Source organism: Podarcis melisellensis (assembly GCF_964234715.1).
Source record: "Podarcis melisellensis genome assembly, chromosome: 7".
In the NCBI taxonomy this organism is placed as follows: domain Eukaryota; kingdom Metazoa; phylum Chordata; class Lepidosauria; order Squamata; family Lacertidae; genus Podarcis; species Podarcis melisellensis.
This window is the reverse complement of record NC_138539.1, coordinates 65,828,863-65,855,533: the sequence shown is the minus strand read 5'-3', so window position 1 is coordinate 65,855,533 and position 26,671 is coordinate 65,828,863. Positions and strand designations below refer to the sequence as shown.

The window sequence follows — 26,671 nt, the reverse complement described above, 5'->3', positions numbered from 1 at the left end:
TCGTGTCTAATTCCTGCCTTTTTCAGCACATATTTCTTTCAAACAATCTCATCCAAGTACCAGGTCAGACTAAGGCATTCTGGATAGGAAATGGTGTCAACAGAGTTAACTTGGCTGCTCAGAGAACACATTGCCCCAGCAAGAATTTTAGGCAAATATTATGTTCTGGAAGCAGCAGCCAGAGACCTTATAGAAAGGAGATACTGTTGAGCGTGGTACAACACCCATTCGCCTTGAAAGCAACCTGTTCCACAGTGCTGCCAAATAAAGTGTGACCTGGCTGATTGAGGGAAAGTGGTAATTGAAAGCAAATATTTTGCAGGGTTAGAGCAAGGAGCCAAACAGCAGCTGAGTTGGGGAACCTGTGTCTTTGGACTGAACCACTTCAGACCATGGAAGTGAATGTACCAATGTAAAAATAATCCTTGCACATGGTAAACAAAATGTCAGGAAATAGATTTCAAGCCTACTCTTTTCCCTGACATGCTATTTTTCTATGTACAATGTTCATGAATGCAAAAATAATCCCTTGCACACAGTAAACAAAATGTCAGGAAATAGGTTTCTAGCCCATTCTTTTCCCTGACATGCTATTTTTCTATGCACAAGGATGTGGTTTTTGTTTTGTTGGGGAGTTGAGTCTGCCATGAAAGCCCCCACCTGAAGTCTGAAGTGGTATTCTCAGACATAGATTTGCCACTTCAACTGCAGTTGGGAAGAGATAGGCCTAAATGTAATACTCAAACACAGAGGAAAAATGGAAAACTCCTCAAACCCTTTGGATCAAAGTGTGGTTGCAGATTATCTTTCATAACCCTGTTGTAATATTATCTTATTTGAAACACCTCCATGCCTATGAGCCATAAACCATTCTACCTCAAGGGGCTTCATGGAAACAATAGGGAAGTTTTTCGGTTGATTGATAAAGGGTTGTTGTTTAGTTGTTTAGTCGTGTCCGACTCTTCGTGACCCCATGGACCAGAGCACGCCAGGCACTCCTGTCTTCCACTGCCTCCCACAGTTTGGTCAGACTCATGCTGGTAGCTTCGAGAACACTCTCCAACCATCTGTTCCTCTGTCATCCCCTTCTCCTTGTGCCCTCCATCTTTCCCAACATCAGGGTCTTTTCCAGGGAGTCTTCTCTTCTCATGAGGTGGCCAAAGTATTGGAGCCTCAGCTTCAGGATCTGTCCTTCCAGTGAGCACTCAGGGCTGGTTTCCTTAAGAATGGAGAGGTTTGATCTTCTTGCAGTCCATGGGACTCTCAAGAGGTGGCAATAATGTCTTGAGCAGGGGAAAAGGTGCGCAGACAGAGCGGTATGCTCTGTTGTGGATGGATCTCATTTTCCCTGGTGGCATAGGACCCAGGGTGGCTGAGAGGGGGCTGTCACAGATACAGCCCATAATCATTTAATATTTGGCAGCCATAACAGTTGGTAGTGGATCTTGGGTAATCAGATGCTGGGGGTCGGGTGGGTGGAAAGGCAACAGGGGCTATTTTACTAGACAACATTTGGTTAACATTTCTGAAAACTGAATGCAGATCACAGTGGACTTGGGACTGATCCTGAGAGGCAGTTCTTATTTTTCTGTGAGCAGTATATTCGTAAAAGCTTCCTCTAGATGTCACTGTAGCATTGTAGACTACGGAGAAGTTGTACCAGGCAGGGTGTAGCACATACTCAGAACTCCCGTGAATGTGCCAACATAATTTTATGGTAGCAAATCATACTGGCTTGTTTCAGCACCATTGTTTTCTAATGCATCTCAGTGATCAGCACATAACAGATTAAAATCAGATAACAAGACTATGCTTGGCAAACTGAAGAAAGCTAATGATAAACTCTGAACTTCTTTCCCGTTGGCTATTAATTTCAGTGATATACGTTTCACTTGTAAAATAAACCTTAGTGCCTTAGCTAAGTGGTTGTAATATGCAGAATGTTCATGGTAGGGATGGAGGAGAAATTTAGTTAAGTTCACAAATTATCAAATTCACACTTTCCTAAGAAATACGAGAACGGAAACACATTCATCCTTCAAAATTCGCATTTATCTGAATTTTTCGGTGCAGTTCTCCAACCAGATAAAGTTTACAACAATGCATATATTAGGTTAAAGTGTGCATAAATATGACTACATTAACAAAAGTAACACAAGATGCATTACATTAGGACAAATTGTTTGCAAAAATGTGTGTATTAATTAATCATAGCCACATACAAAATGCTGAAGAATTTTAAAGAGGATTTTTTTAAATCACAAATTGCTGCGGAAATTTGGAGAAATTAATATTAGGAAATGAGAAGCAGAGAACCAAAATTGACATATCCTTCCTTCCCTAATTCATGGATATTCTAACTGTTGAGGACCAAGGGGCAGTTATAGATTTTTAAGTCAATTTCCTAAGGAAATTGTTAGTAGAAATGGGGAAGAGAAGCAAGGGGACTGTGAAGACATGGAGAAGGAGAGGCAGAGAATCAAAATGACAAGAAAGATGAATAAGGATGGAATAACAACAACAACCACAATTTATTATTTCTACCCTGTCCATCTGATTGGGTTTCCCCAGCCACTCTGGGCGACTTTCAACAGAACATTAAAAACAGAATAAAACTTCAAACATTATAAACTTCCCTAAAGAGGGCTGCCTTCAGATGTCTTCTAAAAGTCAGATAGTTGTTTATTTCTTTGACATCTGATGGGAACCCTTCCACAGGGTGGGAGCCACTACCAAGAAGGCCCTCTGCCTGGTTCCCTGTAACTTCGTTTCTCGCAGTGAGGGAACCACCATACATTGTTTTGAAATAATAAGCTATCTAGCATTAACTCTCTGAGCAGTGAGGACCTTTAACAATGGTATTTTATGTAAATAGCCTACTTCAAAGTTTGCACAGAATTCAGTTCAACTCCATTTATAACGGTTGGTCATCACTAAATACTAAAAAGTACGAGTTTAAAATGTACAGCTAGCAATTGGGAGGGGAGAATCATTGGCCAGTCTGATAATCAAAACAAATAAGCATATAACTGGCCCCAAAACAGCTTCTTCTTATTTTTCTTCATTATTATTATTATTATTATTATTATTATTATTATTAGAATTTATTTCTGATTTGTGTCTATGTGTGAGTAGTGTTGGAGCAAAAATGGCAACATTACATATCGCATAATTGTCCAATTTGGAACAAAGGCACCAAATTCCAGAGGCTTTCCCATAACAGACATTCCTTTGAGAATTTCAGACAAAAATCTTTGTCTGAGCAAAATCTATGGTAAGAACCTTGACCACACTTAAACCACAAATGGCCAGCTCATGGGAGCTTTTGCATACCTTCCCATCAAATAAGCCAATGTTATTGTTTGGAAGTGCAGGACGACAGCTGCCTTCCCTAAAGTCTGTTCAAATAGGCATGTTCCAGTTGCAGGTAGTGGCCATGGGAAGTAATTAGAGGTGTTGCCAGAGTTGGATTTGATTAGAAGTTGTGGAAAAATATGTGGCTTACAGAAGAGAAGGCGCAAAGGAAGTGTATTACGAATTAAAGGTCTAATGTGTTTGCTTGCTCCTTTCCCCTTAGGAAAGATCATATCTAGCCGGAAAGGGAACAAAATTGATAAAGAAGAAGAAACCACCAGATTCCTCAGGTTAGTTTTTGTCTTCTAAACATAATGACAATACCTTTCTATGCCTAGCCTTGTGCCCTAGAGAAGAGGGACTAGGCTTGTCAAAGGGGAAAGCGGCTTTAGCACTGCAGGGCATTCTGAGGTGAAATTTCTCAACCTTCGCCTCTTGCCCATGGGACCTGTGCCAAGTCTACACCTCTAGACTAGCTTGTTTTACTCTTATAAGCCTAAACTTATTCCTGTAAATACAGTGGTACCTCGGGTTACAAACGCTTTGGGTTACAAACTCCGCTAACCCGGAAGTAGTACCTCAGGTTGCAAACTTTGCCCCAGGAGGAGAATGGAAATCGGGCAGCAGCAGGAGGCCCCATTAGCAAAAGCATACCTCAGGTTAAGAATGGTTTCGGGTTAAGAACGGACCTCCGGAATGAATTAAGTTTATAACCCGAGGTACCACTGTATGTCAGCCAACCAATTAGAACATGGGTAGGCAAACTAAGGCCCAGGGCCTGGATCCGGCCCAATTGCCTTCTAAATCTGGCCCGCAGACGGTCTGGGAATCAGCATGTTTTTACATGAGTAGAATGTGTCCTTTTATTTAAGATGCATCTCTGGGTTATTTGTGGGGCATAGGAATTTGTTCATTCCCCCCCCCCAAAAAATATAACCCCCCCCAAGGTCTGAGGCACAGTGGACTGGCTCCCTGCGAAAAAAGTTTGCTGCCCCCTGAATTAGAAGATTTCTCAAACAGAAATATTTCAGACCAAACTATACATACTGCAAACTATACTTGTTGACTCAACTTGCAGGATTTTTTGAGGTGTTGTTTTGTTCTTTTGTTCCAGTACATGGAATATCTTGGGTTACCTTTTGTATCAGGGTAGAATAAAGGGAGGAAAGAGGGAGAAACAAATAACTTCCCCCCAAAACAACTGAAATGCTGCCATCAATACATGTTCTTCTTTAATTCAAATGGCTGCTGTTTTCTGTTTGGTTCCAGAGGAATCTGATGGGAGCCCAGAATCGTTTTCCCACACAGAAAAGGTCCATAAACTCAACAAGGAGAATACTGAGAAGGCAAGTGCTCTTTTTGTTCAGAGAACTTCCCTTAAACCTCTTACTCATGAGTCAAAGGAGAAGGCAGAGGACAGCCATAGCAAAAATTGGAAAGGCTCGCTCCCGAAGACAACAGGGAAAAAACTGGCAGAAGCGAAGGCCGTTTGTAAAAAACCGAGTAGCGACGATACAAAGAGTGATGCTTTGGGAGTTGTAAAAAAGCATCAGAGGTCTGAAGAAAGCCCAGAGAAAGCAGGAAAAGATGCTGAAGGAACAGATACTAGCAGAGATGAAGAAACAGAAGTACCAGAAACTACATCCCCAGGTGAAGATACAGCAGAAGATCTCAGCAGTCCATCAAAAAGCCAGAGTCAAGATGTCAGGTAGGTTTTATATGATAATTCCTCAAATATCATGCAGTTACCTATTAAAGATTATTGCATGCATGAAGAGTGGGGCTTGGTGTGATTTATGCAAAGGTCACATACAACACTGAATTTGCATTTTAAAAATCTGTCATGCTTGGCAAAACAGACGAACATATTGGTTTGGAGATGGTGAAATGACAGAGCTCCACTAGCAACCAATAATGATTGAAATGTTGCTTTGTTTTATTTATTGATAGTATAACATACAAACATAGTACTATTACAAATAAAAGCATATCATTTTAAAATGTTGACAATGTGAGTTTTTACAACTGGTAATGATAGTTACTGATTGTTCCAATACACTCCCATTGAAAATTAATATTTGAATATTCTTCCCTTGCCTATCTAGTGATGTTTAATATCTCTGTATCCAAAATATATAGACCTTAGTATGTGTGTTCTTTGTGATCTGCTCTGGTCTGCTCTGAAGTTTGCAGAGATCAATAAAGTATAAAATGGTGAAGACACCAACTGCTTTTTCTGCAGTTACTTTATCGTATGCATTTTGTTTACCATATGCATATTGTTTAGGCATGAAACGCAAACACTAAAAAAAGTAACGAGCTCCTTACATTGTTTTGTTTTAACCTATATTTTTTTGCTTCATTCCAACTCCACTCTCACGATGCCATTAGAATAATCTGTATCCCTCATCCTGTAGGCATAAGGTCAGTGAAAAGGCCTCATTCCCTCCAAAAGATGAGCAGAATGGCAGCAGTAAGCGTCGTGTGAATGACTTTGGTCTTACCAAAGAGGAGAGCAAAAAGAGCAGGGTAGATGCAGCGAATGATGCTAAGGATGGACAGAAACCCAAAGGAGCGACGAAGCCGAAAGAGGCACAGCCTGCCTTGCCTGGGAAAACAAATGGATCTGATTCCACACCCAAGAAGACTGAAGATAAGCAAGAAGCTTCAATAGGAGACAGTATTACAATTGGTACAACCTGGCTTAAAAAAACAACATAGATATGCATGGTGATGATGCCAAGCAAAATGGAGTGTACCTTGCATCTTTAATTCACTTCCCAGGAGTTAATAGAGCTTGCATGAAACTTCAGGGGTGTTATTTTGTTAATTCACACCAGCTGACAATCCGTTTTGAGAATGGGGAAGTTCAAAAGCTTTCTGTGGAGTCGATTCTGAAGCCCCATGGCGACTTGTTCATTGGGGGTTGTGGTTGTTTTGTACCAACTAACAGGGCTAGAGGCTTTTGCAAAATGTGAGTCTTCATTTTGTTTTTTTATTTTGTGAAGTTAAGGCACAGTCCTCAGGAAGTTCACAAGATTCTTTTTTTACAGGAAAAATTCGTCATGGGGTGAGAAACCCTTGCAATACTACCCTTTATTTAATTCTTTTTAAAAGTGGTGATGTAAGAATCCACGGAAAGCCACTGGAAAGATATCACCTTGTTGTTGTATCTTTATACCCACGAGGCTCTTTTGAATTATTCACAGAGAACTTGATAGCTGCCCAGCTTGCTCAAAGATGGTCCCATGACTTGGATTCCAGATTCCTGATAAATCCAGTTCTTAGGAGCCTCTTAACGCAAACTGAAAAGATTATACTTTCTGGGGCAAATGGAAATGCTTTCATGTATTGTTATTTACACAAATGGCTTTTAGTAAGTACCATATTTTTCGCTCTATAGGACGCACCAGACCATAGGACGCAACTTGTTTTAGAGGGGGAGAACAAGAAAAAATAAATCTCCCCCTCTCTGCTCAGCGCCCCTTCAGCGAAGCGGCAGGAGAAATGAAGCCCCTTCCATTTCTGCTCCTGCTTGGCTGAAGGGGCGCTGTGCAGCTCTCCCTCTCTGCTGAAGCCAGGAGAGTCTTCTGCTATCCCTGATGCCTGGGATAGCATCTGAGCTATCCCTGAAGCAGCTATCCCTGAAGCCTGGAGAGCGAGACGGGTTGGTGAGCACTGACCCCTCTCGCTCTCCAGGCTTCAGTGAAAGCAACGTGAAGCCTCCGGAGCACGGAGGCAGCGCTCCCTCTGCGCTTCAGAGGCTTCGCGTTGCTATCGCTGAAGCCAAGGAGCCTGCATTCGCTTCATAGGACGCACACACATTTCTCCTTAATTTTTGGAAGAGGAAAAGTGCGTCCTATAGAGCGAAAAATACGGTACCTGACTTACAAAAACAGGCCCAGGACTTACCTCCCTAAACTCACAAGGTGGGTTGATGTGGTGGCTGTTTGTAGCTTTAACCAAATGAAGAGGTAGCCTCCGATTTCCACACCATAAGCCTTGTGTTTATATATCACCAACCCCTCATTCTTCCCTAGAATTCAAGTACAGAGGTGAGAATTTTGAAATACAAAATATACTCTGGTGCATGTCCGGAGTGAAGTTCGGTGTTGATTGTAGTCAATGAAACTCACCATCAGGCCTTGCTGAAGAAGGGGGAATTAATATTTTGTAAAACAAAGTGCATGTGTACTGAACATTGTAACACTGCTTGTTGCGTGGAAATGGTAGTTAATGAGCATAATAAGTCAGTTTCTTCATATCTTGTGAGGATTTCACATGCATTTCTTATCATTTGTAGAGTATATCTCACCACCGGCGGCTCCCTTTGATCATCGGATTGTCTCAGCTAAAAGAGCAGGGATCAATAGCTATTACCATGTCCACAAGGGTGAAGTTTTGGGAGGGTAAGTACAACTGAAGGTATTGTTAGCAGAATGAAGAATCTCTTCAAGTTGTTGAATATCACACTGCAGTGGATGGTTTTATGGTAGATTAGGCAATAGGGGTAACTAAAGTAAAACAACACGGACAACCATTTAAAGTGGTGTGGAAGATCAGTAACAAAGGCAATGTAACATATTGATAGTTTTAAATGTTAAGTTATATAGCATATTATTTTTCCATTTGGTATAATTAGCCATGTTTTCAATATATAGGTTAAAAGCTGAGGTAATATCCAACTGAGTCATATTCAGAATGGCCCCACTGAAATGAATGCACGTAAGTCCATTGATTTTAGTGTATCTACTCTGAGTATAGCTAACATTGAATATCACTCTGTATATCAATTGACTCAAAGCTTAGTGGGGACAGTGTCAACTTTCAAGGTTCACAACCATTCTTACCTGATCTCCAATTCTGTCCATCATTCCTTACAGGAATCATTCTCAGGAATCATTATTTTCCTCCTTCAGACTTACATTGGTGTGCCTTTCTTAAGTATATTTCCTCTTAATTTGAGGAGGTTTGACAGAAATAGCCAGGAGTCCAGCAGGATTGGTGGGGCAGTACCTCACAATAAGGGACAGTTGCTAGACCAGGCTTCCTCAAACTTGGCCCTCCAGATGTTTTTGAGACTACAATTCCCATCATCCCTGACCGCTGGTCCTGCTAGCTAGGGATCATGGGAGTTGTAGGCCAAAAACATCTGGAGGGCCGAGGTTGAGGAAGCCTGTGCTAGACACTGTTCTGCCTCAAATAATGAGATTCTAGTGAGGATAGAAAACTTGAATACTCATATCTCAAAGGAAGCACAATGGGTCTTGGATCCAGCAACATTTCCCTCTCTTCCTTTCTTTAGTGGACGATTTGGCCAGGTGCATAGATGTGAAGAAAAATCAACGGGTCTCAAATTAGCCGCCAAAATTATAAAAGCAAGAGCTGCCAAGGAAAAGGTAAGGGCAACTGGAGTGTAGGCCTACAGCAGAGGTTTTGTTATGCAAATTACTTTCCCGCTTCCAAGTGGCAACTTCTGTTCTACTGCTTCCCATATACCTTGGTTTATTACACTCCTGTTTGTACAACTTGTGAACACAGCTGTGGAACAGTTATTTCTTCCTCCACTTGCATTGCCTTTTGAATCCCAGCTCACTCGTGTCCACAGCCCATAATGAGATCTCCCTGTAAATCCATGGTTATAAATAAGCCGTATTATTTAATTTCTTTTATTGTATTTAATTTTTCTGCCACTGAGCCATAGTCTTGGCCTCTCTTTCCATTACACCAAGTTCAGGAGGGATTTATCCATCCTACCCCAGACACCAGGATTTCCCCACCTCTCACACTCTTACAATATCCTTACCATTTCTAGGCATGAGCTCCTTTCTCCTGTCCCCCCGCCCCCATTAGCTTAAAGCTATTTCCACTAGACAACATTTACAATATATTTTTGCTATTAATAGGGAGATACCCCGTCCGATTGTCCTACAAACCTAGGAACATTTTGAATGAAAAGTCAACAGCATGAAGGAGCGATAGCCAGTGTGGTGTAGTGGTTAAGAGCAGTGGACTCGTAATCTGGTGAACCGGGTTCGCTTCCCCGCTCCTCCACATGCAGCTGCTGGGTGACCTTGGGCTAGTCACACTCCTTTGAAGTCTCTCAGCCTCATTCACCTCACAGAGTGTTTGTTGTGGGGGAGGAAGGGAAAGGAGATTGTTAGCCGCTTTGAGACTCCTTAAAGGGAGTGAAAGGCGGGATATCAAATCCAAACCCTTCTTCTTCTTCTCTTCTATATCAGCGAGGTCAAGCAACAAGTGTGCATCCAATTTCTGCCATATTTATCATCATATTTAGCACCGTTCTTGCATTCTTCACAGGACGAAGTAAAGAATGAGATCAATGTGATGAACCAGTTGAACCACGTGAACCTCATTCAGCTGTATGATGCTTTTGAATCAAAGAATGACATTGTTCTTGTCATGGAATAGTATGTCGAATGTTACTTCTGTTTCCTTTTCTTGGGTTTTCGGTTATGTCCACACGTGTGCATACACACACAGAGAGTAAATGGGCCTTTTATTTCTGAGCCTTATTTTGACATGGGTTGGTTGTTTTATTTTATTTTATTTATCTCAGAATAAAACTTTATTTAGAATTCAACAATAACAAAGAAAAGAAAAACCCCACAGTTGGGTTGGTTGTTTTAACTGTAGCCACTGTGAGAGGGAAGGGTTGAACCTCTCTCTATGCACTACCATGCATACAGTGGTACCTTGGTTCTCAAACTTAATCCATTCCAGACTTTTAAAAACAACCCCTAAGACAGCAATTCAACATGAATTTTACTAATGAGACCATTGATCCATAAAATGAAAGCAATAATCAATGTACTGTCCTATAAAATAAATAAGACAGATGTTAAAAATTAATAATTCTTACCTGCACTGATGTTTGGAAGGGGGGCTTTTATCCATTTCCACATTCACACAATCAATCAGTAGCTGAACTGGGTTCCCACACAGTAAAAAAAAAAAAAAAAAAAAACCAAAAAAGCCTTAAAAACGCAAAATAAATAGCAAAAACAAAAGTGCCAAACTTAATCCATTTCAGAAGTCCGTTTGACTTCTGAAATGTTCGAAAAGGCGCAGCTTCTGATTGGTGCAGGTGCCCCGGAAACAATAGTCGACAACCACATTGGACGTTCGGCTTCCGAAAAACGTTTGAAAACTGGAACACTTCTGGGTTTTCGGCGTTTGGGAACCAAGACATTTGAGGACCAAGGTACCACTGTATCTCTCTCTCTCTCTCTCTCTCTCTCTCTCACACACACACACACACACACGCACACACACACACACGCACACACTCTCTGTATGTGTAGATGTATGTACATAGAGCTTCTCCATAGGAGGGGAATTCGGACTGGCATGGAGGACCTCTTTGCACGTATATCTGCATGTACAATGGGTACACACATCAGCGCCAGGGGTAGCACTACCCACCAAGACCCCTTCCTATGTTGGGTGAAAGCTTCTCCCAATGGCATTGTGTTCTCATGTTTTTGTGGGGGAAGGGTGGGATGCAATCTAAATCATGGGAAAACCAAATCCTGAAATGTACTTTTGTAATTATTTTTTATTTTCTTATTCTTTTTAAAAAAGTGTTTTTATTAAGGATTTTCTAGGGTCACCTATGGGATGCGGGTGGAGCTGTGGTCTAAACTATTGAGCCTAGGGCTTGCCGATCAGAAGGTCGGCAATTCGAATCCCTGCGACTGGGTGAGCTCCCGTTGCTCGGTCCCTGCTCCTGCCCACCTAGCAGTTCAAAAGCACAGCAAAGTGCAAGTAGATAAATAGGTACCGCTCTGGCGGGAAGGTAAACGGCGTTTCTGTGCGCTGCTCTGGTTTCGCCAGAAGCGGCTTAGTCATGCTGGCCACATGACCCGGAAGCTGTACTCCGGCTCCCTCGGCCAATAAAGCAAGATGAGCGTCACAACCCTAGAGTCGTCTGTGACTGTTTTAATGGTCAGGGGTCCCTTTACCTTTACCTTTAGGGTCTCCAAACCACATAAAGCGCCTCAGCTTTCCATTCATAGAATCCTTTCTACAGATGAGTCATATTTGAAGTGAGACACTAATATTATAAAGTTGGGGGAGAAGAAAGGTGGGGAGAGTGAGAGTGAGAAGCTGTTGGTAGACATTCATTCTTTTACATAGTGTATGTGCAAGGTTTTTGTGTCAGCGCCACATGGGTATATTCTCTTTCTAGTCATTTATTAGTTTTCATTGGTGGTGAGAGAGATTTGGGGGGCAGGGCGTGGTTGGTTGCCTTCAGTTGGCTGCATTGAGTTTCTTTATTTAAATAAAAAGTGTGTGTGTGTGTGTGTGTGTGTGTGTGTGTGTAATACACACACCCTTGATTATGGGTCTCTCCAGTAATGTGAATCTTGAATTCTCTCTTTTTTCCAGTGTGGAGGGAGGAGAACTGTTTGATCGAATTATTGACGAGAACTGCAATTTGTCAGAGATAGATACCATCTTGTTCATAAAGCAGATCTGTGAAGGGGTTCAGTACATGCACCAGATGTATATCCTCCATTTAGACTTGAAGGTACAGTGCATTGATTACACTACCCATGAGATTAAAGGCATCAATTTTCCTCCCTTGAGGCACACTCGCTTGGCTAAAAGCTGTTGGATTTCAGTGTTATACCTGCAGTTGATTCTCTCAGACTTATTTTTGTGGTCACTTAACGAACGACTGCACTATATTCTGCTTTCAGCAATAATGGAGTCAGAGGTGGGTGTCTGAAGACTCAAATCACACATCTGACATAGCGATCCTTAAAGCAAGTTCATTCCGATTTCAGCTGAGGTTGTGACATTTGAGAGCATCACCATATAAAAAAAAAGGATTCAAGCAATTTGTCTCCTGACAGCCCAGATGCATTTAATCTTTAAGTCTTCCCTCATAGTCAATATCTGGTGTTAATATTATTAATTATTATGATTATTTATTCAATTTATATACAGCCCTCTATCTAAAGATCCCAGGGCGGTGAACAACATTAACAACATAATAATCATAGTATAATAATCATGGTATAATAATCAAATCACAGAAAAAACACACACATATTAAAAAGGCCCACATTTAATACATTAGATACTGGATAGGGAGGGGAATAACAGTGAACTAAGAAGCTAAAGCTGAAAGATAAATGTTGAATAATGGTGAGTATTAAAATAAGAATGGAGGAGGTGGAGAGCTTAAAAAACAATCCATGTCTCAGCCTGGATTCATAATGGGCTACAAAATCACAACACAGACTTCCTGAAGTCCAGTCCGAGTGCTTGCAATCCCTTTCTGAAAGCTCACTAATGAGTTTTTTTATCTTGACTTGCTACACTATGTCAAACAGAAAAGCCACAGCAAGCGAAAACCTACCCTGGCAGAGCATTCCCAGCCTCAAATACCACATGATTACAGTCTGAGATGTCCACAGAGTCTAACCTGCTTCGTGATGCAGGCACTGCAAAGCATATTTTTGTGCTGTGTTGTATTTTAAATGTGCTGATTCCACTTCATGTAGCATTTCTCATAAATGTGTGCTCTCTCTTTTTTTCCTTCCTCCTGGCAGCCTGAGAATATCCTGTGTGTGAATAGAGAGACAAATCAAATCAAGATTATTGACTTTGGGCTGGCAAGGAGGTACGTTGCTTTCAGTCAAGGTACCAGCATCTTTTAGTTCCTAAATCCAAAGTCCATTTTCAAGTGATCCAATGCTGGGAGAAATGGCACAATAATAAAGAAAAGACTCTCTAGGCTACCAAAAGATGGCCGGTCTTGAACACATTTCCTGATGAACCTGATAGTACACATGTTGGTCGAAGTTTTTGAACAGGCAATCTTCACAGAAGGGTGAAAAGGCTGCTTTTGTTGCCGAAAATGCTGTCATAGACTGGAAGAGGGATCAAATTTTGCTTCTTTCCAAATAATTCAGAGCAAGATGCTATCGTGATACAAGATGCTCTGCAACAGGCAGCATGCGGTCATCAAAATAAACACAGTCCTCTCAAATTCACATTCTGATCCTCAACATGTTCAGTGGGTTGACTTTAGTAGGGCTTATTTCATGCCATATGTTAAGGATGGAGGTACTAAACCAAATGGCAACATTACAAAACAATGGCCGTACAAGAAAAGGAAGTTTGGGGCAAGACAACAAGAGATGCTTTCTAGTCACCAGCATGTTTTATATCAGGCATAGGCAAACTCGGCCCTCCAGATCTTTTGTGACTACAACTTCCATCATCCGTGACCACTGGTCCAGTTAGTTAGGGATAATGGGAGTTGTAGTCCCAAAACATCTGGAGGGCTGAGTTTACCTATGCCTGTTTTATATTCTCTGGCATCATCCTGACAGCTATCTGTTTGCCTGCCCCCACTAACTGCCTATTTAAAGCATCTTTGGGTGGAATTCAATGTCGTGTTCAGTGGAATATGTGTGAGTTCAATGTGGTCTGCCCACACAGTGGGATTCCCCCCCCACACACACACACTTCCTTCACTGCTGTCGCATGTCCCCTAAACCTAGTCTGGGTTTTCCCCCCAATCGTCCAGAGCACATTTAGGGAGCGTGGGGAAAGGAAAGGAAGAAAGTCCTGTGGACAAGTGGACCTTGTTCCGCTTGCTCATCAACTTAGTTGATTCCCAACCTTTGTTTGTGTTGAACTCTTAAGTATCTGTACATACTGTAGACGCCATCTTTCCTGTCATTGTTTCTCATGAATTTCGTTGTCGTTCATTAGATATAAACCAAGGGAGAAGCTGAAGGTCAACTTTGGCACTCCAGAATTCCTCGCTCCCGAAGTTGTAAACTACGACTTTGTATCGTTTCCAACCGACATGTGGAGTATAGGTGTCATTGCCTATATGTTGTAAGTATACTGCAGCCTACATTGTTCAGACTGTGTTTTTCTTCTACAGTTGATGTCAACTTGATGAAAGCTACTCCTGGACTCTGACTGTTGCTCAAAGTCCAGAAGGTTTACGTTGCTCCATGATCTACGTAATGCACAAAACGTTTTGCCTGTTTCCCTGTTTCCCGCAGGCTTAGCGGATTGTCTCCTTTCCTGGGTGATGATGATAATGAAACTCTGAACAACATCCTGGCTTGTCGGTGGAACTTTGAAGATCAGGAATTTGAAAAAGTGTCGGAGGAAGCTAAAGACTTCATCACTAAGCTTCTCATTAAGGAAAAGGGGTAACCAGATTCCAGTAGCTTCAATGTACTGTCCAACCAGAAACTGTTATCCAGTTTCCAAAACTGAAAAGTTCTTTTTATATGTATCTCGCAAATGGTAGAGTGTTTCAATGATAAAATCCATTATAAACAAGGAGACTTTTGAAGTGTGCATCCGGTAAAATGAACAGGGATAGTTCAGTCAGTAGAACATGAGGTTCTTAATCTCAGGGTTGTGAGCTGGAGTCCCATATAGGGCAGAAGGATCGGATTAGATGACCCTTGTGGTCTTTTCCAACTATACAACTCTATGATGTGACTAGATTTTAAGAACTTTTCTGTTTAATTCAACAGGAGTAAATTGAGCGTAGGTTAATAGTTAAATATCATTGTTCGTTTATCTGTTTGATTTATAATTCATCCACCCACAATCCTAAGGGGCTTTGGGTAGATAACAATACACTAAAACCAAAGTTTCATTGAGCAAATTCTCACATCATCTCTGTCTCCTGGTGACCAGAAGCCAACATTATACTACATTTGTCGGTTCCCTCACTGCGAGAAGCCAAGTTGCAGGGAACCAGGCAGAGGGCCTTCTCGGTAGTGGTGCCCTCCCTGTGGAACGCCCTCCCACCAGATGTCAAAAAGAAAAAGAAGACATCTGAAGACATCTGAAGGCAGCCCTATTTAGGGAAGCTTTTAATGTTTGATCTATTACAGTATTTTAATATATTTTTTTTGGAAGCCACCCAGAGTGGTTGGGGAAGCCCAGCCAGATGGGCAGGGTATAATAAATAAATAAATAAATAAATAAATAAGTTTCCAGGAGAAATTTTCCAGGCCCAACTAGTGCTCCATCCTGTTCTCACAGTGGCCAATCCAATGTCTATAGGAAGCCTGCAAGCAGGACCTGAGTGCACCCACTAGTATAAAGGCCCAATCGAGATCAGGATTGTATTCTGAACTGGGATCCTATGTGACTGCTTTTCTTCCAAAATAAAAGTGCCCAGCTTAAGCATGCTTTTAAAAAAGGTTAATAATGTAAAGTGTGGTTTGTTTCTCAGCCGTAAATTTAAAATTGCCTTTCAGTCAATCCTGGTTTTTTTTTGGGGGGGGCACATTTTAAACATGACTGCTATAATCGCTGTATAGCTATTAAATACTCACACTCATTTTTACTCTCATTTAAGCTGGAGGATAAGTGCAACTGCAGCCTTAAAGCATCCTTGGCTATTTGACCAAACACTCCATTGCAAATTGCAATCTAAGGTTTGTATATCAGAATAGAATTGTTTTCTTGTTCCTAAGCAGGGGCTCAGAGGAGAAAATGGTTTAGCTCATTGTGCTAAATGTGATCTTCCAAAATCCACACTTCCCAAACTGAAAGGTGAACCAAAGGAAATCTCTTCTTCAAAATTTGCACGGCTCTGAATTTTGTTACAGATAGGTAGCCGTGTTGGTCTGCCATAGTCAAAACAAAACAAAAAAATTCCTTCCAGTAGCACCTTAAAGACCAACTAAGTTAGTTCTTGGTATGAGCCTTCGTGTGCATGCACACGAAAGCTCATACCAAGAACTAACTTAGTTGGTCTTTAAGGTGCTACTGGAAGGATTTTTTTTTTTGTTCTGAATTTTGCGTTGCAGTTCTCCCAGCCAAACGATGCATACAAAAATGTGTGTTTTTGTGAAAGTAGCACCCACAAAATGCATTCGGCTATGTGGAGATTGCTTCCACATAATGCTTATGCTGGGCAAAATTACGTGCAAAAAGTATTAAGAGAACTGTGCACAAATTTGCATACAGATTTTCATGCGGGCTGCATCTACAGTGGGGCAAACTGAAGACTGGGGTGGGGGATGAGAAACTGAGAGTAACTGAAGTTGACAAATTCACCCATCTCTATTCCTATGTCAGTTCTGCTATTGAACCTATCTGGCTAGACTCTTATGCCTGTGCTAATGTTGGTATTGTTGGTGTTTTAAAACTACCAACTACTAAAGATGAATGAGTATTCAAATTGTGCGAGCACTTGGAGCTCACGAAGGTGACAGATGCAATAAGAGATAAACCTAAAAAGATGGTGAAAGAAGAATGGGAATGTTTAAATAATTATCTAGGGGAGAAGGGTTCATCAATAAAGACCTGGTTATGTTTAGAATGATACCGTATAGGGAAATGTTCCCTGATACCAAGATGAGGGATTCTATGGAATGCAGATAGAGAAAATTGATAAGAATAATGATCTGTTGTGACCTTGACGGAAGCGCACAATAGGCGAGCCTTCATGTGTTTTGGCTCATTTCCCTCCCCCGCCTTCTCCTTATTTCCTCTTTCTTTTTTCTTTCCCATAATGACTTATGTTCTATGCCATGTACTTTGAGATGCTACTTTGATATTTTTTGTAGTTTTTTAGCCTTTTCCATTATTATTATCAAGGATTTTTCTTTTGTAATTTTGGTTGTTTTTATCTATATTTGTTTAAAGCAAAAAAAACCCCCCAAAACCTACCAATGTATGTGTGGTGCCTATTGGTGTGAAGAAATTATGCTGGTTATTGTAGATGTGGATTTAAGAGTGTGAGGTGCCCCACCCCGGCACATGTTCTCTGGCTTGTGCCAAAAGAGCTTAGCCCACACCATTATAGATGCTCCCCACATGAATGCCTGATCATTCAAATACCCAATCTGTACAATCTCTCCCCTTTTGGAAGGGGGAAAAAATTAGGACGCACACCTATTTCTCTGCCACCATAAAGGCAGTCTGTGTCTTGATAAGAGTCTGAACTAAGTCTTGGAATCCATTGCATGATTTGAGCCTTTTAGATGTGCTTCTGAGCCACCTAACTAGAAATAGCACATACAGTGGAACCTCTACTTACCATCATAATCCGTTCCGGTGGCCTGTCCTTTGGGCAAAACGGGTCACTGGTAGAAGCGCTGTTGCGCGCATGTGCAGATGGTGGCTTCTGCGCATGCGCAGACGGTGGCAGCCGCTTCTGCGCATACGTGAATCATGGCAAATCCAGTATTTACTTCCGGGTTTTCCGCGGTCGTGACTTGGATCGGGCCCAAGTAGAGTCGGTTGGAAGCAGAGGTTCTACTATAGTTGCTCACTGTTTTAAATGTATCACAAGGCTTGGACTCTAGTTGAGCCGGTTCTGACATTCTCTTTTATCTCCCTGTAGAGAAAGGCTAAGGCTTCCGCTGGATCTCAGGCACCTGTGACTCCATAAGCTCTATGAGAAATGGAAGGTTGGTAACATTTTGGGTATCAGTGGAAAGTGTTGACTACTGCGCCATTGTGAAGGCCACTGCTTTGCTATGAAGCACCCTCACAACATGGATTAAAGGGGTTTCTTCCTACCACCATGTGGTCAAAAGAAATCACCAGATCTGTATAACAATAGATTATGAATGCATGCAACCATGTGCAATTGTTTAGGGCAGTTTCCATAACAAGTGTACAGCTTCAGGTTAGTGCCGGTGGGTTGACTTAACATTGACACCTGAAATAGTCTTTGATTAGTAGCACAAAGAAGAAGCGGCTCAGCCTCTGACAAGGGAGTCACTGTTGCTTACTGAGAGGCAGAGCGGCAAGGCAGGGAATTAGTTTATTTGTTATTGCAACCACTGTGGTCATTTCAACCATCATTACAAATAAATATACATCCTATCCTTGCTATACAGAATGCACATAGATACACCATTAAAAAGACAATGTTAGCCAATTTATACATACATACATACATACATACATACATACATACATACATGGGGGACGCGGGTGGCGCTGTGGGTTAAACCACAGAGCCTAGGACATGCCAATCAGAAGGTCGGTGGTTCGAATCCCTGCGACGGGGTGAACTCCCGTTGCTCGGTCCCTGCTCCTGCCAACCTAGCAGTTCGAAAGCACTTCAAAGTGCAAGTAGATAAATAGGTACCACTCCAGTGGGAAGGTAAACAGTGTTTCCATGTACTGCTCTGGTTCGCCAGAAGCGGCTTAGTCATGCTGACCACATGACCTGGAAGCTGTACGCCGGCTCCCTCGGCCAATAAATCGAGATGAGTGCTGCAACCCCAGAGTCGGCCATGACTGGACCTAATGGTCAGGGGTCCCTTTACTTTACCTTTACATACATACATACATACATACATACATACATACATCTTAAAATGCAAACCAAAACACATACGTTTCTATATTTCATTGACAATCAGGTGGCTACAGTCCGCCATATTATCCTTGATGAACATTCTTCTCAGTTTTGGGGCGGCAATCACAAATCTTGCCATGTTGTTTGTCACAAACTTAACAAAGCCAGACAACAAATATGTGCTCTCCACTTATTTGTCTGCTTCAGTCGTCTGACACAACAATTCAAGGATATACTTAGCTCTCGGTTCAGAATACAGAGGGCAATGTAATACATAATGGTATAGATCTTTAACCGCTTGGGTGACACATATACAAAGCTGCTTCTCTACTGGGATTTTCCTGTAGCGTCCCTCTAAATATTTTGAGGGCATTAGTCTGAAAATGCAGAGCCAGAAATGAACAAATTGGTAAATCATACAGATGGTTCTCAAAGCCGTGTCTTACTTTAATTAACTGTAGATGTAGAGAGAATCTTGATTTCCGGATTGCCTGTAGATCTTGTGCAAAGCAGTGAGGAGGACAGCTTGGTGCAAATTCGCCAGTGCACCCGATCCGGCACTGCTGCCAGTGCTTTTGCACCACAACGACCTTGCCACTCCCCTTCTTGCTCCCAGTAAGCAACAATGACCCACCTGTCGGGAAGGTAGTGTAGCAGCTCTGCTGCACCTGGCAAGACACTTCTGATACTAAGACTGCAGCCCTAAGCACACTTTTTCATTAGCAATGGATCCATTTGTAGCTCTCAGTCTAAGCCATCACATCCCTCAAAGATGCAGAGCAATGCAGCCCCCCCTCCCCAAGTATAATTTGGTTATCTAGCCAGAATTCAATATCCTGTCAGAACCATATCACAAAACTGTTCTGACCATTCTTGCACGGTATGTTTTCAGATTACCAGAATGATATTTTTTAAAAAAGAAAACACTATGGGAGCAAGTTCAAGGGACTATGGAGAATATCTGGAGATGGCTCCTTCTTGATTTTGGAAATGCTGAAAGCTCCTGCTTGCATAACCGCTTGTTATTTATTTTTTTAAACTTGCGAATATTAACTTAAGATATGAAATACGCCACTTTGCATTTTGAGTACTAATTCTGAGTGGTGTTTTGGTCCGTTTGGCAAGAGACGGTCAGTGCGATGGGGTTACATTTATAACTGGATGGCTTGTGGCATTGTTTTGCGAAGACTGCTCTGCAGAGCTTCAAGGTTTCTGGTTTATAGTAGATTCCTGTAAGTTGCATTACATGTCTCCATGTCTAAGCCACCAAAACCACATTGTTCCCAGTCACTTCAATCATGCACTGAGTCAAATTTGTGGGAAGAGACTACTTGCCTCAACCAGACAGGGTGGAATAAGGCAACATTTCTTATTTTGTCCGGTCTCCAATTTATTCCACATCTGGTGTGAACTCAGGCTCCAAACCTAACCCCATGGACCTGGGAGTAAGCCCAACTGAATTCAGTAGGACATGCTTCTAGGTAGACATGGTTAGGTGGTTTGCATGTATAGAAATAATAGCTACCCATGTGGGCCCACTAGGAAAAAAAAAAATTGCCACAATAGGATACCTTTATTTGTTGTTGTTTAGTCGTTTAGTCGTTTCCGACTCTTCGTGACCCCATGGACCAGAGCACGCCAAGCACTCCTGTCTTCCACTGCCTCCCGCAGTTTGGTCAAACTCATGTTTGTATCTTCGAGAACACTGTCCAACCATCTCGTCCTCTGTCGTCCCCTTCTCCTTGTGCCCTCCATTTTTCCCAACACCAGGGTCTTTTCCAGGGAGTACCTTTATTAAGACCAATTAAAACGTCACAAGTGAGCAAGCTTTTGAGTTGCCCAGAACCCCTGTTTAAGATGAATGTTAAGCAAAACAACAAGGACCTGCATATGCATCAGTTCTCAGATGCAATGTGGGACAAGGGGACCTCTGACGCAGGAACGTAGTTGCTGCTGTAAGGAAAGTGGAAGCAAACAAAACTGCTTAAAGAAAGAAGGAAATTCAGTGTGGGGGAGGTAGACGGAAGATTTTAGAAAGTACTGTCTGGCTGCTAAAAATAAATTAAAAATAAATAAATCCCTGCCTTGTGAGTGACCTCAAAGTCATTAGAAGTTCTCCACCCATTGCTTTTTTGTCATTCCCTTTTCTGAAAATGTGCCCAAATAAGTATACTGAGAACATTTGAAACAGCCCTGACTAGGAGATAGTCAAGAATATCTGTGTTTGAATGGATTCCATAGAGCTGGAGGAAGGTGGCAGCTTTTGTGGAGGGACAGTGGAGAGCTTAGGAGCTCTTTGTAGTTTGGAAGAGAGGGAGAGAGGTGGGGAGAGTTGTGAGTTCACGAAAGGCAGGACCTCTCTCTGGGGATCTGGTGTGAGGTGGCAGATTTATTGCCTTGTATATTTGTAAACAGTGTAAATATTAGAGAGAGAGCCTAAGAGAGCCCCCTGAAGGACCAGGTGCGCAGCCTGGGAGTCATTTTGGACTTACAGCTGTCCATGGAGGCACAGGTCAAATCTGTATCCAGGGCAGCTGTTTACCAGCTCCATCTGGTACGTAGGCTGAGACCCCATCTGCCTGCAGACTATCTCGCCAGAGTGGTACATGCTCTGGTTATCTCCCGCTTGGACTACTGCAATGCGCTCTACGTGGGGCTACCTTTGAAGGTGACCTGGAAACTACAACTAATCCAGAATGTGGCAGCTAGACTGGTGACTGGGAGCGGCCACCGAGACCATATAACACCGGTCTTGAAAGACCTACATTGGCTCCCAGTACGTTTCCGAGCACAATTCAAAGTGTTGGTGCTGACCTTTAAAGCCCTAAACAGCCTTGGTCCAGTATATCTGAAGGAGCGTCTCATCCCCCATCATTACGCCCGGACACTGAGGTCCAGCTCCGAGGGCCTTCTGGTGGTTCCCTCACTGCGAGAGGCCAAGTTACAGGGAACCAGGCAGAGGGCCTTCTCGGTAATGGCGCCCGCCCTGTGGAACGCCCTTCCAGCAGATTTCAAAGCGATAAACATCTACCTGACATTCAGAAGACATCTGAAGGCAGCCCTGTTCAGGGAAGTTTTTAATATGTGACATTTTAGTGTATCTTTCATCTTTGTTGGAAGCCGCCCAGAGTGGCTGGGGGGGCCCAGCCAGATGGGCGGGGTACAAATAATAAATTATTATTATTATTATAAGTCTCCAGTGCTTTTGCACCCAAAGGCAACCAAACCTAGATATTAAGTGGAGCATGCCACAGATTGAAAGGGGGCAATCTCTGAATGATCAAAGTGTGACTCAGGCAATGTTATTCATTTAACTGCATTCGTTAAGGGCCATTTTCCACATTCATAAATATCGCATGATAAAGCCCTACCAGTAAACAGCCCAGAATGCCGCTGAAGGATCACGTGTACATAATCCTGCTGCTGATTTTAACGAGATTTTTATCTGTTTCTTTTGCAGAAAAAGCTGCTGTGTGGTTACTGCTGCTATGACGTTTGGAAATTTAAAAAACCCAGCAGTTCTGGTGCTTCAACTTCCCCCCTTTCTCCCCGTGATGACTTGAGGCTTTTTACCAAGTGGACCAAGACCACTTTAGCTGCAGGATTGAGTCGCAGTAGTACTGAACTGCTTTCTTCCCCGGCTTTCTAGCTGTTTTCAGTAGCTGCTGAAGTTTCCAGGAAGGTGTTTCTGTTCAAAGGCGGCTGCTTGAATCTGTGCTTGAGGTTCTTATCATTGCTTGAATTTCAGCGTGATAGCTCTGGTTTTCCAGACTCGGCTGTTGAAAGAAATGGTGGGGATTTCTTTTAGATTACCAGATCTCCTCAGCTCAGCAGGTTAGGGTTGAACTCAACTGGGAGAGGATTGCTTTCAAAGAAACTGCATTTTTTGGGGCGGGGGGAGAGAAGCAGGTAGCAAATGTGGAAGATTGTGTGTGAAGTTTAATCTTTAAGACAAGGTGTTCTCTTCTTACCATATAATAAATAGAGTGATTCTATTACAGCAGTGTGTAAATGGCATGGAAGTATGTTTGCTCTCAGTGCACCATGAAATGCCTTTTCTGTGCCTGCTAACATATCACTCTGATACCATTTTTAATTTGGCCAGGTTATCTGCACAATTCGAATGCAGAGAAGCATGTGTTCCCCCATCTCGCCTCCGCCTCAAAATTTGGTAACCTTGTGCCTTTGAATATTTGTTCATATTCTTTAAGCATCATAATGGAAGGAATCCCAGTATATATTTATTTTTGTTGTTGAACAGAGCAGGTAAAAGAAAAGAAGAATGCTCTCTGAAACTGAGAATCGTAATATTTTCCTGGCTTGACAGCGGGCGCAGTGGGAAACATGAACTGAGTGAGGCTCCTAATTCAAATTTCACCTCAGCCACTGTCTCCCAAACTCAGCCCCTCATCTCAGTATTAGGATAACAAAACTGACCCACTTTACAAGTTGTTGTAAGGTTTACTGAGTCAATGCCTGTAAAACGTTTTGAACGCTCACAAAAATTCATATAAAATAGAAGGATTGCAGATATTGCTGCAACAGAATTAAGCCGTTGTAGTATTGTAGTAATGTTAAAATGCTGTCCGGCACATTTCATTATAGAAGATCTTCCATTTATCTAAATATGGCAGAATTTATCACTGCCAATGAAGGGTATTTAAGTTGTTATGTGGCCCCAATTCATTGGTCGACATGGCAATATCTCTATTGCAAGACATCAAAAAATAAAGTCCTATGGAGGCTTTGCAAAGAGCAGAACTTCATTTTCCTGTAGAATGAGGCAGAATCTTCCCTTTTATCCAGCCTCTCAAAGTTCCCATTCCTGTGGCGTTTGGAAGGAGAGCTTGGGAAATATATGAATAGAAGACCTTGCCGAAGAAACTAAGATTTGGTTTAACTGGCATATAAAAACACAATTATTGCTAACACAGCAACTTTTTGCCATGTATGTGTGATAGCTACCAGCTGCACCAGCAATGGGCGAGAGTGCTGTTCTCATCGCAAGTGTAATCCATGACAATGCAGCACCCCTCCTTTAGTGTAACAACTTTTCTAATTCTGACAAAATCTGCAGGCTGAACGTGGAAAGGGATTTCAATATACACTTTAGTGCCAGTATTAAGGGTTTTCTCTCTTCATAACACGCACAAGATGCATGCAGCTTTCAATCTTTAATAAATATATATATGTATTTGTGTGATCATGGTATTCTAACTGCTGTCTTCGTTTGGGGGGAAAAAAGAAGGGGGAAAGGACGACTTTGTAGAAAACTAGAATGATTTAGATTCAATCCTTCAAATTTCAATCTTTTGTAAGTTGTGGAACCAATTCAGGCACAATGTTTTGCATTCATAGAAAGGCTCATGGAATTAGTCCTCTGAGTGTGTGCATGTGTGCATAAATGCACACATACACATGAGGGAAAGGGTTGGTTTTTTCTTTTTCTTTTTTGCAAATTCACACAGCTTGCTTGATAATCTCACAACTCATGATTGGGCTCCTGGATGTTTCCTGTATATAAGATTGTTTAGATGTCTGGACAAACCATTGCCCCGCACACCAAAAATGAATGTGTAAGACAAGTTTTGGAATGGCGGGTCATAACTTTATTAAAATCAAGGACCTGCAAGGGAAGAACTAGAAAACAGTGCAGGCCAGCTATCTTGGTGAAGTGGACAAGGAGAGCTTCTGAAGTCTGTTGGAGGTAGCCTCAATAGTCCCATCAGAGGCCACACACAAAATTTCTACTCAGCTCCTAAAATTCAACAGGCTGGAGCAGGGTGCCATGTTGGCCAGAGAAGGAGGACAGAGAGGGAGGGTCTGGGTTACAAAGCCACTCAAATGTCACAGATTAATAGACTTGTAGAGTTGGGATGGGCTCCGAAGGTGATGCAGTCGAGCCCATGCAATGCAGGAATGGCCCCATGTGACATTATGATGTCACAGGACAGTAAACTCTTATGATGCCATTTCCAGTGGGATAGAGGCAAATGCAGCCCTGCAATAATGTGGAGGACTGAGATGCTGGGGGGGCAGGGGGAATGTCCAAGAGCCAACACAGTGATACAAAACATTATGCTAGAATTGGACCACGTGTAAGAGTTCTGTGGTCTTTGTGTGCTTTCTGTTGCTTCAGAAAGAGAGTACTCCTACAGGAATAGTAAAAGCCAGTACAATTTTTATTCTTGTCTTCAAATTTCCCATCGTGTTATCAATGGCAACCCTGAGTTTCGTGACAATCTATGGGCATTGTTGATAAATTGGCATTGGTCAAAGCCTTAATCAGGGATGTTTTCAAATGTCAGATCCACCTCATGACAAAACAGTGGCATGCCACCCAGGGGTACCCCAGTAGTTTCCAGGCTATTCTTGCTGCTTGCTCAGACATCTTTGTTTTATCAGGTGGCTTTAAAAGTGGTATCTGCAGTGCTAGCTTTTGCAAGCACAGGGGGCCTACGAAACATACTTACATGCTAACAGAGGCTACACATGGCAGAAGGAAACACATGATTTGAAATGATAGTAGCATGTTGGTGATCTAGTCCAGAAATCTCATGCCCACACCACAAGTTAGATGTAAGTTGTGAAAACTTTTCAGTGGTTGGAGATTTGAAATGTGGGCTATGTTCAGAACTGAGTGGTCAGAGGAGCAGAAGGCCACGGAAGAAGGTTTCAGTAAGTTGGGTTCAGGAGATCACTCAACATAGAGTGAGGTACAGGTAGAGTTGGAACAGGGAACAAGGTAAAATATTACAGGCTTGCAGACCCTACTTGGAACCAACATAACTCTAGGAATTCATGGACTTTCAGAAGGAAGACCATGCATAGCCAAGTAGGTCAGAGAAGAGAAATTGGTGGCTCTTATGAGGGAGAGATTACGGTCTGTCCGTCAGCCTCAATGACAGCATATGGAATAATCACCTTCAGTGATAGCTGTCCATCAGATCATTAGTTATCTAATAGGAATGCAGCCTATTCGACACAATGTGATTCACTGATGCAAGGGCACACATATCCCACGAGGTTTTGAAAACCAAGCTCTGTACTTATCAATAACTGGCTGTAAACTTGCGAAAAGCAACACTTGGTGGGTAACATACACAGTACACAGCAAGAAATCAATTCCATTGAATTAATACATATCCTCAGATATATGTTCTGCCCTGTATTTCTGAATGTCTGAATATAAGCAACCTGGCCATTGGTCTCCTTGTGCTTGCAAACGCTATCACAGGAAACACACCGCTGTCCCATTCACTTCAAAGGAAGGGAGCAGCTGTGTGTGTGTCCCTCTACAAATATATGAAGTTTCCTGCCTTGCTGCTGAATGGGGCAAAACATCAGAGCCCACATAGGGAGTTGAACCAAAGCTGAACTCTGTGGATTGTGCACAGTGCTATATCCTCAGACTGCTCTGCTGTGAAAACCCTCCTGAACTGAAGGTATGAGGGTTGGGTTCCCATTTGGTATCCATTGCAAATGAATGCCATGGGTTATATCCAGTTGTGCCTATCCATTCATAGAAGGCTCTTTACGACATTGCGGTTAGGAAGCAATGTTTGCAGACTTCCACTTTCTCCTGTAGATTTGAAAGCGCTCCAGAAGGAGGGGAGGAATCATTGAAAATTGCTCCCCTTCCCATACATTCACAAAAGCCACCACTGGATCGAAGAGGTTTCTATCAATGGAGGCACACAAACAAGTACAACCAGTGCTTTTCCCCCTTAATTTTTTTTTTTAGGGGTACTCTCATTTTGACTCAAGAAAATCACCATTTTATAGTTCGGATCAGGGAAAATAAATACAGTAAAAGGACAAAAGTACAAAGATTCGCAAAATCTTTAGGGGTATGTGTCCCCCTGCGTCCCCCCAGAAAAAAGCAGCCCCTTGTTTTTGCAAACTAGGCACAACTTCTACAAGGAAAATAAATTTTATTTTGTAGGTTCTTGGGTAAGGAGCAAAAGAAAGCAA

At 42.2% G+C, this 26,671-nt stretch overlaps 1 protein-coding gene across 1 annotated transcript in view; it reads left to right on the top strand.

Annotated features, from left to right (window-relative positions):
- The window catches only part of MYLK4 (myosin light chain kinase family member 4), a 32,513-nt gene extending 8,583 nt beyond the window's left edge, over window positions 1-23,930 (top strand). The window contains exons 2-14 of the mRNA XM_081918207.1: window positions 3,578-3,644; window positions 4,624-5,062; window positions 5,772-6,046; window positions 7,658-7,763; window positions 8,660-8,753; window positions 9,676-9,785; window positions 11,767-11,908; window positions 12,939-13,009; window positions 14,110-14,238; window positions 14,412-14,564; window positions 15,734-15,812; window positions 17,729-17,795; window positions 22,158-23,930. Of these exons, the coding sequence (XP_081774333.1) occupies window positions 3,578-3,644; window positions 4,624-5,062; window positions 5,772-6,046; window positions 7,658-7,763; window positions 8,660-8,753; window positions 9,676-9,785; window positions 11,767-11,908; window positions 12,939-13,009; window positions 14,110-14,238; window positions 14,412-14,564; window positions 15,734-15,812; window positions 17,729-17,776 (1,713 nt within the window). The 3' untranslated portion in view covers window positions 17,777-17,795; window positions 22,158-23,930. The remainder of the gene's footprint in view (window positions 1-3,577; window positions 3,645-4,623; window positions 5,063-5,771; window positions 6,047-7,657; window positions 7,764-8,659; window positions 8,754-9,675; window positions 9,786-11,766; window positions 11,909-12,938; window positions 13,010-14,109; window positions 14,239-14,411; window positions 14,565-15,733; window positions 15,813-17,728; window positions 17,796-22,157) is intronic.
- The last annotated feature ends 2,741 nt before the right edge of the window (window positions 23,931-26,671 follow it).